Source organism: Megalops cyprinoides, chromosome 1 (genome assembly GCF_013368585.1).
Source record: "Megalops cyprinoides isolate fMegCyp1 chromosome 1, fMegCyp1.pri, whole genome shotgun sequence".
Classification (NCBI taxonomy): Eukaryota; Metazoa; Chordata; class Actinopteri; order Elopiformes; family Megalopidae; genus Megalops; species Megalops cyprinoides.
This window is the reverse complement of record NC_050583.1, coordinates 23,387,383-23,401,396: the sequence shown is the minus strand read 5'-3', so window position 1 is coordinate 23,401,396 and position 14,014 is coordinate 23,387,383. Positions and strand designations below refer to the sequence as shown.

Genomic DNA, 14,014 nt, shown 5'->3' with positions numbered 1-14,014 from the left:
CTGTGGTTGGGGAAATACTGTATGAGCAGAAGTAACCACAGGAAGTACATCTCCCTGCTTCAACCTACGCAACCATCAGTGGTGAAACTTCCTTAGAAAGAAAAAAATATGAAATGATAAAAATCCCATAGGCTAGATTCACAAGTTAATCAATCTCCAATTACCCACTATTACATTGTTTAGAAGACATTCTTATCTTTGGTGATTTACAATGTTTCCAATGCTACATTCATTTCAGCAACTACATTTCCACAGCTTACCAAACTCACTGTTACTCTTTAACAGCTGGTGTATACTCTGTACACAGTATGCCTATTATCATAAACACCTCATATTTCACCCTAATTAGATTTCTCACAATGTAGAATGAAGTTGCATCACAACCCTTTTGGTGGCTTCTGCTTGTACAACCAGGAATTTAAAAGTGTGATTTACAAAGGATCTTTTGTGCAACAAAACATGTATTTGGCTTGAAGAAAACCTAGTCATTAATGTAATCATAAAACATATTTCCATATAGTGCTTGTGGTGGTCTACCAGCAGGTGAAGGCCAAGTAAGCTATGTTTTATGGGGCCCTCTTCCCTCATTTCTCAATGAATTTAGAAGCAGAAGATGACATAATGATTTTTTTTGTTTACCAACATTTTAAGTGTCCTTATCAGGTGAAGATGGCCATAAGCTGAACCAGTCAGTGACATTACAGAGATGGTACTTCTTTTATACTGTGTTGTCTCAGCACTTTACAGCTGAAGGGCACAACATGAAGGGCAACCGTGCAGTTTTGTTGGAATGATGGTCCTATAAAATATGACAGCAGAAGAGGGAATTGTCTGCCTGCATACAGCCATCATCCTTGGACCCATCAGCAGCGCCTTAGTTTTACTGTACTGTATTTTGATTTTTTTTTCTATAATATTCTGAGGAAGTCCAGTCAGTAGACACAGCATGTGGTCTCAATTGAAAACAGCTGATGTTTTTCTCTCATCTATCTCTCTGTTAGTAGTAGAGGAGCACTGTGAAATTCCATATTGGCACTAAGCATGTGACACACTAGCACCTGGATTTAATGAAAATGTGTCCTAAACTTTGACCAGCACAGAAATCCAAATCTTATTTGTTTTCAACACAAACTCGCCAAACTGTACTTGCAAAGAAAAAAGTAACACTTACATTTAATCATGACTCAAGTTAAGAACAAAGTTCCATTGTTTTCTTCTTTTTTATCCTGCATCTCCTCCCTGAATAGAGAAATGATAGATGGTGCATAGACAGGAATGTTCTCTGAAAAAGGGTTTGGGTTGTGCTGAGCTGTAAAACTCCCACATTATTCTTTCCTGTGCTTGTGTGAGCAAAGAGGAGATGACTGTTCACACAGCTGCTATTTCATCTTAAAGAAAGCTGACCTTCCCTTACTCTTATGCAAATCCTTGCCAAATGTGACACCTTCTTTACTTACAAAATTGCAGATTAATTTGTGTTTGAAAAGAAAGCATAATTTCAGTATTTCTACATAACAGCCATTGCAGATTTAAAGGTACATAATTTCATTAATTTCTTATTTATTGCAGTCTATGTTTACAGAGAAAGTTACAGAGCACAGACTCTAAAGACCAAAGAGGCTTCCTTGTGCAGCTGGTCAGGGAGTGGTATGGCTTTGAGCTCTGATCCATATGGAAGTGTTCACGGGGCAGACTGTTTAGGATTCCTCCCTAACACAAAATCTGAACAAATGACCTCTATATTGAAAACATCCACAGCCAGAGCACAATCTGCTCAAAGGTTCAGCATGTCATATACCATTTATCCAGCAGACTGCCTTTATAACACAAGAATTTAAAGATTCCAAAGATTCCTCTCTGGATATGTAACATTGTTGGATATGCAACAATAAATAATGCATAGCACCAGATGGCTACGGATTTCACCTTTAAAATGAAAAAATATACATTTAAACTAATACATACATACATCCTTTATTTCTCTCCAAGATTTGTTTTAGCTGTTTTAGGTATTTCAACCATTGCACATATTAATCACATATTTAGTGGTTCACAACTTGTTTTCCTGCAAAATTCTTGGTGTCTTTAAGGGATCAGGGATTTATCAAAGGAAAGGTTTTTCTCAACAGGACTTTATAATTCAGTGCTTACTCTAAAGCTCTAAATAGTAGTAAATTAGGCTTATGGAGGGTAAATATCTAGGTTTACATGATGCAGTTCCCAGTGTTCAATCACACATGCAAGTACATCATCCATCTCACAAAATCTATCAACTTCCTCCTCTTTCACTGCCAAGCAGACAAGCAGAAGGCACCTGGTGACACCTCATTTATTATGTGTCAGATCACTCACTGTACATTAGTTCATGTAAAGAGGCAAAGATTAAGATGATTTGATTATACAGGGGGAAGATAGCCAGATTTGGGATTTGACCAGGACACTACACCAAAGACAAAGTTGGTTTAACTTGAAAACATTGTTGTTAAAATGTTTTCATATGTTTTCATATATATGTTTTCATATATGTAATAAATGTTAAAAAACATTTATCTGAATGAATGCACAAAACATTCAGAAACCAGTCTGGTAATGGCTGTCTGAATGGTACAGTATGCTTGGTATAGCATGATAAAATAATAATTGTTGACTTGACTCATTTGACTCTGAGTGCTAAAAAAACATAATTACTAAATTACCCTTGGTGGGTATTAATCAGTCAAAATATCACTTACATTGAGAAGGTTATTCAGATATTCAAACTTGTCAGAATTGGCACAATAGCTGTTAGGGCAGTTTGGTGTTACTGTAGTATGCATGTGTGTAAGACAAAAATCCATCATCCCCACACCCAAAAATACAGTGTTTTGCATTGTGGAAAAACACTTAACGGCATTCCATTGCTGCTTGCCTGGCTGTTTGCCTGGAAAATCAAGAATAACACTTCAGATAACTAAGAAAAAACAAGACTATGAACATTCCAGTACTGTGAGGAGGACATTCACACCTTTGTAATCATATAAACGTCCGTTTTGTTGGCCACAGATGCCCCTATCTTTATCATCACTGCATATCTTCTTGCTCTTTCTCAACAAATTCAACCAGCATCTCAGCACTGTAATCAATCACCTAAATGGGCTTTGGTTGGTCGTCTGGGAGCAGTGAAAGGTTACATCTTAACTTGTTATACTGTCATTGCAAAGGGCACTCGGATGTTGATGTTTTTGAAGATGCAGCAAGCAAAAGTTGCTCCAAACTATTTATGAGTGCCTCATTAGGTTTGAGCTATGCTACATTCTTCCAAGAATAATGTACTTTGCTGTCATTATGCACTGGTGGAACATGGAATACAAAAATGCTGCATTCTGCCTTGGAAGTACATAGAAGTAACAACTGCTCTCAAGCTCTTCTTTCTTGCTCTTTTCCTTTTAACTGTAGGTAGTATGGCACAAATTAATAATGCTGTGACCCTAAAACAGAAAGCAATGCATAGAAAAGAGACCCCATGAGTCTCCTAGCAACTCATACTTGATTTATGCCACTGGATGTCTGTGCAATAACCTAAAGCAGCTTACCAATTTCACCTAGAGACTTAGACAAAAGATTATGAAAATTTAATGTCACCATTTCATTTAACATTTCACACATCTACATGGTCTGCATGGCTGGTACTGCATACACTTTCACAGAATGTGAATGTGCAAATCCTGCCAAATCCCATAATCCTACTCTCACCACAACTCCACTGAAGGATTAGAAGTCCCTTGAGCTTGTTTCTTCCAGAACTTTCCAAGACCTTTAAATAGCCAGAAACCCCAGAAAGTATCTTTCACACCATTACCAGATGCAAAGGATAAAATGTGCCTTTTTAGGAGATTCCCATGCTATTCATGGGGTTTGCAATTAAGGTCTGTCGAAGCCTAATTAAAAACAAAAAGTTTTAAAGGAGTTTGATAGTTATTTTAATTGATATTTGCAACATGTACTGGACAAATGAATAATGGAGGCATTCAATAAACAACTATGGCACTTTTTCTATAACACTGAAAAATGAATTTATTTGTGGAAAAACACACTTTTTGACAAAATGCATAACAGAATTCATCAATGGCCAATTAATTTTCACCAGCCATAACCACCCATTTCTTGCACAACAGAAATGTTAGGTCTTTGTTAAAAAGTGACTTATTAGCTGTGTAAGGCAGGGAATGCTTTTGTAGATGCAGACCTTTTGTAATGAATTAAATACTGTGTATCTGTGTTTTTACCAATGCCTTTGAGACACTGTGATATCTCTCATTACATTGTAACAATATACATATCTGGCTGCCTAGCAACTTATTAGTGAGGCTTGCTCTAGAGCAGGAAGCTATTTTCCAACATGACAGATACTTCATTACTTTATTAGGGGATATAGGAACAATCTTTAAATGTTCTAATAATTATTACAACAACTATTATAGCTGTGTGTGCTACATGTCAGTAGCCACACTTAAATTAAGGCAGACTAGGAATCCTAATCACTTCATTCCATTCCATCTTCCTATCTTCCAGCAAGACTAATGCCAAAAGATTTTACAAGTTCCCTCTTTATGCTCCACATTTAAGGTGCATACTGGTGTAGATAAATAGTACACGAGACTGTTAATCCTCTGAACACATGTTATCTACAGCCTGCATTGAAAAAAATATAATATCCAATACATGAAAACACATTTCATTTACTAGTCTTGCAAGGAAAAAAGGTAAAAAAATATATATATATATATGAAATCATTGCTGCTCATCCATAATATTCCACTTGAAATATCTGTTTTAAAGTAGTACTTCTTGCAATTACACAAAATCACACAACACCAACTTCCCCAAAGACAGCATTCTATCGCAATAAAGTAGAGAGAAAAGTATATGACAACAAATGTTAAATTTAAATTCTGAAAGAAAGGTCTGATCCAACAATCACATCTTTTAATTTTAAATGTGGATCTTAATGGGAAGAAAAAGGGTTATAAGAATCAATAAGTACAACACTGCTAAAGAACATTGCTGGACTATAAAGTCAGGCTGATGGAACTTAATAGACAGCTGAGCATAGTTGACTGGCTACAATTGTTAAGCAGTGCTCATATTATCTTATCTGTTCATTGTCAAGCCTCAGAGAAGTGCTGACAGGAGATCATTTCGGCCAATCCCATCTGACTAAATGGCTACCATTCGTCCACTGCACATAAATTAATGGGTACTGTACCTCCTTAAGGTCAGCATTTATATATCCCACAAGCACTTCAGGCAGAACAGGGAAAGTTGAGAAAGGTTTAAACAACACAGAGGAATCCAAATGTAGCCAGGGGGCCATTCCATCACATCACACAGTTCATTAAATGGTGACAGGCATACAGAAGGCCTGGCTAATGACTGCTCATAATGCATATGCCCCCTGCAGTACCACTATTAACAAAGGATCCTGGTTGGCACTAGGGGCTACTGGAGACACACATGGCTCTCTCACTCAGACCAGAACAGGGCAAACACTGTCATAAAGCCAAGCAGACAAGACAGGGCAGGAAGTTTTTGCAAACGGATCAAGTAGTTATTAACTAGTCACTTCTGATGCTTTTTATCTACACATCTTGCAGATCTTGCTGTGAGCTCATCCATCCATTTTCAGTAACCCAACTACAAAGCAAGACCACTCTCTGGATGGGATGCCAGTGTGATTCATGGCACAAACAAACACAACACACACACACACACACACACACACACACACACATACATGTACACACACAGACAGACAATTTAGAGATGGCAATTACCTGAGACAGCTTGTCTATGAACTGCCACAGAGTACCCAGAGAAAATTCACATAGACACTGGAAGATCATATAATCTCTACACAGCATCAGATTTTGTAAACCCTATGCAGTGATCACCATAACATAAAATGCAAGTGTAAGTCACTATGTGGTTCACCATCCCACAATGCTATATATGAATTCCACACTATGTACACAGACAAGCTGCCTGGGGTCAACTGGTTTGATGCCAGATCAGTGCAGCTTTAACACCTTGAACATTTTTTACTGGAATCCACATCAAGAGAGGTTGGATTTTGGTGATCAATGGGAAAGTACAATTCTGATGCCTGAAATAGCAGATTACAGTTCTGTTAAGACCAAAATGCTCTAGTGGAAGAGGTGTCATATTTTTCCATGCACATCTATATTACTTGGCAGACTGAGTAGCTCAAGTGCAAAGGGAGCAGAGAGTGCCCCTGTTGTGAATATTATCAATATTAGCACATAAACCCTAATTGTGTTTGGTGTCTTAAAGGCTAAAATCAAGACAAGTGTTTTATTTACACATTGTAACCTAAGAGTAATCTAAGAGAAAGTCAAATGCCTCAGTTTTTCAGAAAAGTATTAAAAATGAATGTGTTGGTTGCAGAAGTCTGTACACCCTTAAATTAAACTTGGTGGAAGCATGTTTTGCCTTGACAACTGTACTGAGTCTGTTTGGACAAGTCTCTACCAACGTCTCACATCTAGATTTTGCAATTTTCTCCCATTTCCTCCTTGTAGTAGAGTTTGAGTTTACTTAAATTGTGAGGGGACTGCTTATAACCACACTTCAGGTAAGTTCATAGATTTCAAATGAGGTTGAGGTCAGAACTCTCATTGGACTATTTTAGGACATTCACCTTCCTTTCAGCTATTCCACTGTGGATTTGGCTGTGTGCTTTGGGTCATGGTCGTGCTGAAAGGTGAATTTGCTCCCCATCTTCAGCTTTTCTGCAGAGGGTAACAGGTTTTTCTCGAAAATCTTTTGGTATTTTGCACTATGCATTTTACCCTCAATCCCCACCAGAACTGAAAGCAAAGAGTCCTATAGCATGATGCTGCCACCATGATGCTCGATGGTAGGGACTGTGTTCTTAGGCTGATAGGCTGTGTTGACTGTGCACCAAACATATTATTTGGAATTAAGGCTAAAAATCTCCACCTTCATCTTGTCAAACCACGAAACTGTTCCCACATGGCAACAGGAGATCCAGAGTGTTCTTTCTGGCTTCCATTTTGCCACCCTACCCCACAGCTCAGAATTGTGGAGAACACATTAAATTGTTGCTATGTGCATATGGTGGCCAGTCCTTGCCATAAAATCCTGCAGCTCTTTTAATATTGCTGTTGGCCTCTCAGTGGCCTCCCTGATGAGTTTCCTTCTTGCATGGTCATCCATCTTGGAGGGATGGGCTGATTTAGGTAAGGTCCTGGTGATGCCATAATTAATCCATTTCTTGATTACGGTTTTTACTGTGTTCCAGTAAAGGTCTTTGATATCTTTTTATAACCCTCTCCTGATCTGTATCTTTCAACAGTTTGATCCCAGAGATGTTCTGGTAGTTCCTTGTTGCCCATAGTTGTTTCCTTACACTGGAATGCACTAAGACACAAAGAAAAGTGCTGGGAAAACCTACAAGAGCAGCTGATTTTATCATGAACTAACCAGAATCACTTCCATTGGTCACAGATGATGTCAATTAGTTTTGGGCATGATTTGGATGGTAAATGGTTAGACCTGGGCACAATTGCAAGTCCCATTATAAAGGGTGTATAAACATACGCAACCAAGATGTTTTAGTTTTTCTATTTTAAATTAATATTCAGAAATGTGTTACCTTTTATTTTTACTTTGATGTTACGGGGTACCATGTGTAAATGAAAGTAGAAAAAGATGGTTTAATGTGTTTTCATTTCATGCTTCAAGGCATTAAAAACAAGAAACTCTGAAAATGTGTGTAGACTTTCTAGATACACAGTGATGTGTAGATGTGTAAATTCTAAATGGCCGTGTGAAACCTCATGGCATTTAAACATAATGGGCAAACTTATGAAAAGTATAAAGTATGACTGATGCTTGTGGGTCAGCTCTAGATTTTTCAGTCCTGTTTATTTCCCCTATGATTGCGAATGTGTAGGAAAAATTTGGTCATACATACAGGAACAGCAAGGACGTCATTTGCATGGTGTCAGCGTGTGAGTCACACTAGCATGTGAGTCAGGGAAAAGGGGGACAAGGAACATTGCCCTGTTCTGATTTATTCAACTTATTCTTTTTTTTAATTAAAATGTTTGTGTGTGTGTGTGTGTGTGTGTGAATGACTGTATATTGTGTATGTTTACATTGTGATTAGATTATTGTGTTTCACGTGATTATTCTTCTCATTTTCTATATCTGTGCTACTAATTAAAGCTATCAATTTTCTGCTTCTCTTCTGAACATGCTCTGTATACATCACTGGAGGAAGAGGCTTTCATTACAGTCATTCTTTTTATGAAAACAGTGAAAAGATTAACTTAGATGCTTGGTTAAATAGATACTTATACTACCACAATCCATATATTGTACCTGAGGGAATCCAAAAGCACCTGCTTCTCATTGTGTTTCAAATTATAAAACCAAGGTACTTCCTTATCCTGATGCTGCTCTTAAGGAGTCCATGTTTCCTTCTGAGGGCAATAGGTACCATAACATGCTGCATTGTACAAGCCCCCAATTCAGAGGACATGTTTGGAGGTATTTTTAAGAGAAAAAATGAAAAGTATAAACACATCAATAACACCAGCTGTCTGTAGAAATGTATACCTATTTTAATGACTACATTTTTTTATAATAATAATCATATTAAGGCCCCAAGATAATCCTGCTGTATCACAACTCAAAAATGTTCTAAAACCTCTACATTGCAGTCTAGTGTGATGCTTATGGGAAATATTTCAGAGTTCAGCTGTTTCGATCATCTCTCTTTCTCATTTGTAGCCTGCATCTCCTTTGTCAATTCCCTGTGATGACGACTTCTTCTTGCTGCTAAAATTCATATAGAAACCATTGTGGTTGCAAACCACTGTACTCACTTGTATAGCTCCTCTTTAGCCTACATCTACCATTTTTTTCCTGACATAACTTATCATCCATTCCAATTATCATTTGCCAGGACACTATCTCTCAGGACTTCATTAAACCACTTAAAATCTTAAGTAAGCAAACTATGCAGTCTGTGTCTATCCCAAATCAAATCTAGTACTGATCGTTACAAAACATACACCAGGGACTGATTCAGAGGCTTACCATTATACCAGCTGGATTTCTTTCTCACTAATAAATTGTCCCTGAAGCTATGGGTATGGTACTTGGTTAGGTATGGTATCATTTAACAGTGAAATTCAAATAAAGCCTAAATCTGTCCAATTTGTTTTTTAGAGCAATTTTATTGGTTATTAGGCACAGACATATATTGATGAGATGTCACGCTTTGGCACCTGAACTGGATTGACTGCAAATAAATGCTTAGCATTAGCCCCCTCCTGCATACTTTGAGGGGAGTCATGCAGACAGAAAGCTTTGAGAGGAGGATTACTGAAGGATCCTGGTCCAATGGTCCTCTGTAAACCTTCAACCATGCCTGAATGACTCACTCTCTCCTGAGCTAGCTGAATCATTACAAACATGACCCATGGAAGTGTCCTCCCGTAACCCTTCTCCCTTGCATCTGGAAGTATAAGAAACGAGGGTCCCGGGGGCTTGGGTCTCAGAGGCACATTGTCCTTTCGTAATAAGCTAAAAACAGAAAGGGCCATCTGGCTGCTGTTAAACCACACATGGGCTCAGATTCAATCAAAATCGCCAAGCCATATTAAGAGAAGATGCAATTCAGTTGAAAAAATTGCAGTTGAAAAAGTATGTTTAACCATAATCAATTATATGTGTGCTTATTCTAAAAAAAATCATGCTTATGCTCATAATACGTAGCCTTATGTACATAAGGGCTCAGAATACACACATATGCATATATATATACATATATATATATATATATATATATATATATATATATATATATATATATATATATATATATGTATACACACAAAATCTTTCTCTGTTAGGGACATAGAGACTCAAGAAACTATCATCCCATCGTCCATGTCTTGCTGAAGTAAAATGTGGTATCAAGTGGGTGTCTATAAAAATCAGACAAACTGCCCAAGCCAAGAACTCGCACACGTGACATTGTCTGTATCACTAACGGGGACAGACTGGTTTAATAAGAAAGGCATATTGTGCCTGTGTTTACTTTACAAATTGCGTACTGTCAGCAGATTTTGTGCTGCAGACCAGAGGTGTCACTGAGGAAGTGTCTGTTTCCTATTATTCAGTAATATATTTCATTACTTATGCCCCATCCCACACCAACACGCTGTCAGAACATAAAAGGCAATATGGTTTGTTATTCCAATTTGTTGTGAAGTTTCTTTTTTGTTAAATTGTGTTGTTTTGTGTCCCTAGTCATATGTATGTGTATTTCTTTAAAGTGGCAGTGTGTTTCAAAGCCAACTCCTAGAAAAACAAGCTCAGAATTTATTGGTGGCTTCTGCAATCCTTTGTCTAAAATGGGTCTCAAAATCACAGGGGGATCTTTGTGTACTCTTGAAAAGTGACAGTTGTTCCCTTTTTTCAACATAATGAGACCCCATTGTGCATAATGATACAGTCTGTTCTTTAGATGAAAAGCTCACGTTTATTTATTTATTGTTTTAAATCACAGTGAAAGAGCTGAATTGCTGCCATGTTCGTCTGTGCTGCCACTAACTGAAGACACATTAATTAAAGGGTGACTGTGTTTAGCAAATGTGTAAATGTGTCTTATTTCTCTGCAGCCAAGATGCAGGCACTTAAACATGTCAGAGTGCAGCACTCAATTTGGACAATGTTGTATGTCATATATCCCCACAGCTAGAGAGATCAAAGACATTCAAACATTCTTTGCTCAGCTGACTTCTGTACACTGGGGTACATACTTTCTGTACCCCAGTTTTAGGGAACTGATGGAATACCCTCATTTCCTCATTTTCATTTTCATTATGAAAACTACACATAATAACAAACCTGGTACTAAAAAAATGAAAACTTTTATGATTCCAAATATGATTCCAGAGATAGACTACATTCTCCATGTATAATGACTGTACTTCATAGAATATATTCAGTTTTTTCAGTCAGTATTATTCAGTTTGTTGGAGCCATATATGAACTTTAAAATAAAATACTTCAAAGACATTGAATTTTTTGCTTTAAATAGAAATGTAAGGAAGTATCCATTTTGTGTGGGCTACTGCTGGAACAAAGCAACAACTTGAAATATGCATCCTGACACGTATGAAGGAAGTTTATATTGTTTCTATTTTTAGAGAAACTGTGCTTCATTTAATACAATATTCAAGACAGGATTGTTTTTGGGCATGAGGACAGTTAACAGAGGAAGCATGTATCCTACTGCCATGCTTAAGTCAAAAGCCTTTGAACAACCTTGGAGGTGCTTTCACAGGCATATCACCAGTGCTGTGGATCAAGGAGGACATGACAGCTAAATCTGAATGCACTTCTCACTAGACACAAACCACAGCACAAAAAGACAACCACACACATCTTCCTAGAGATGAGCCTGTTGAGAATTTTGATTCAGCAGACAAAAACCATGACCAATTCATAAAATGATAATTCATGCTAAGCAGCTAATACCTCACCCAGCTAAATAATCGGTAGTAAACCTCTAGCAAGGAGACTACCCTATAAAAGCTAGGTTGTTCCAAAGGATCACTCATCCCAAAATCCCAATACCTAAAGGAAAAAATGAACACAGCTGAATAAATGCAAAGAAAATGCAAAATGGAGATTCCTGATTTAAGAGAAAACATGAGCAAGAGAGAACTGAAGCACAATCTGTTCTGTGAGCCTTTTGACACCAAGAATACAGTGTGACCCATTACGAATTCCTTAGTCAGAGTATTGTGTTTTTAGTGTTTTGCTTTTTGGTTCAGTATTATGCTAAATGTTCTGTAATTTGTGTATTTGCTTGAATTCTCTGTGCACCCTTCTGTTTCTGACACAATTTAACATAGGAAAAACACCAAACACCAAAGTCAGACAACAAACTCTGAAGAGTGCTGGTAATCAGGTAATTAAAATAAAAGTAATAATAAAAAACAAACATATTTGCAAGTACAACAGATGAACATGCATTGTGTCATATAAAATTCATTACAGCAACAAAATGTTAGAAATATTTTGTGCCAATCCATCGTCATCAATTTATTTTCCTTCCTGTGAGTCGGCACATCAGCACCACTAAAGATTGCTCTTTCTAGTCATATCTGATTAGATGCTGAACTCAGTCACAAGACTTCTTTTCCATCTGTTACCAAATTTCCACTACATACTTATTTCTATTTCTTTACTTTCAATGTCATCGCTTCTTCAAGACATCTTCAGTAAATTTCAGATTTTGTCACCGAATAAAACTGCAGCTGTTCAGTATAGCTGGATCCTTCAATTGTATCCACAGGAATACTGTAATATTCATGGTAGGAACAATGATATGTGGTACATTCAGTTCTCTGCTCATAAGTTTATGATAATTATACAGATGAAGCAACAACCTTGAGAATGAGAAACAGTAGCATTCATTTCTCTCTCTTTAACTATCGATACATTCTCATTTATAAGTAAATGGCAATTACTATCATGGAAGAGGAACCATTCTTAATGTGACATTTGTCAATGCAGTATTACTGTTGTGACAGATTATTTCATTGTTTTCAGTAGCACCTTTCAGTTCACATACTGTGAGCACAGCCAAGTCCAGGGAGCAGATCCAGATATGCCTGCTATCCTGACATTTCAGGAACCCATCGTGAGGCTTCTTCTGCTTCACCTCCATCAGATGGCTCAGTTCCCTGACTTAAACTTCAGTAAGATAACGTATCCTTCACTATTACATGCATTTACAGGCAGCAGATACTTGGCATGCACAAGTTAGCCTCCCGTTAAAAGCAATAAGATAAAAAGAACTGGAAACACCTTATGCGCAGATAAATATCAGGTCCTTACCATGCTATGAGACTGTTCAGATCCAAGGGGAGAACTCATCAGCCGACTGCTTTAGCGGGAGAGTGAGAATGGTGAGGAGAGACTTACCAAGCCACTGCAATCACTCAGAAAGTGACAAGCCTTCTTAGAGTGTGAGAAAAACAGCGAGCAGGAAGCATTTGTCATATATGTGGGAACTAATTACTGCCCAAAAGGACCAAAAAATCCTGGGTCAAGTCTAAGGCCATGGAAAGAATGAGAATGACATGAGTGGTCTTGCAATTCCAGCCTATTTTTTCCCATTTCTTTTTTCTCAAAAAGCCAGAGGAAAACATGTTCTGTTGGGTCACTGTCTTTCTTTGGAAGTTTTGAAAATGTCTGTTTTTGCTTCCCCAGATGTGGAGGTCACTGGCGAGATTCACAGATGCAAAGAGAGCTGTTTCTCATAGATTATGAGGCAAACAATGGCCAAGACTGTGAGCTTGCAAGGACGCTCTTCAAGGCAACAAAGCCTCTTCTGTGTTGCCTTCAGCCCCTCCAGTCTGTATTAATTGCACTGACCCTATGTATCTATAAATCTCTATACACATCAGACCATTCACACCAGTGTACAGTATACACCATTGCAAAGTACATACTATACATGTTGAGGAACTTCATGCAGATACCTTAGGAGCTTATGCTTATTCTATCATGTAAAAAAGGATAAGTACTGTATCAAAACTACACAGTACTCTGCAAAAAAACAGCTGCTCTGAACTTTGGAGGTAGCCGCTTGTTATTCTGTACACTTCAACCTTTCCAACAGAAATCATTATTCCTTTGGAAATTCCTCAGTGCAGTTTTAAAGTCACTGTGCAACTGAGAAAAAAAAATCCATTTTAAGGGCATCTGCATTCATATGGAGTTTCGATGTTATTCTGTCAGTGCTTTCAGCAGCTCATACAAGGTGTCAAACAAAAGACTGCTGAATCATTGGACACTTCAGTAGATGCAGAGAGACCTAATTGCAGTTAACTGGGTTCCTAAAATGTGATAGGAGGAGTGTAAAGATTACTGTTTATAATACTATTTACTATATCAGTTTTTT

General features: G+C 37.6%; 1 protein-coding gene across 3 annotated transcripts in view; it reads right to left on the bottom strand.

Moving 5' to 3' along the window:
* The window catches only part of gas7b (growth arrest-specific 7b), a 71,475-nt gene that overhangs the window by 47,210 nt on the left and 10,251 nt on the right, over positions 1–14,014 (bottom strand). The window contains exon 1 of one of the 3 annotated variants that reach the window (XM_036526230.1): positions 12,946–13,024. The exons of the other annotated variants lie outside the window; for them this stretch is intronic. Coding sequence (XP_036382123.1) covers positions 12,946–12,984 — 39 coding nt within the window. The 5' untranslated portion in view covers positions 12,985–13,024. Of the gene's footprint in view, positions 1–12,945; positions 13,025–14,014 lie in introns of those variants that run through there. 3 annotated transcript variants of the gene reach the window in all.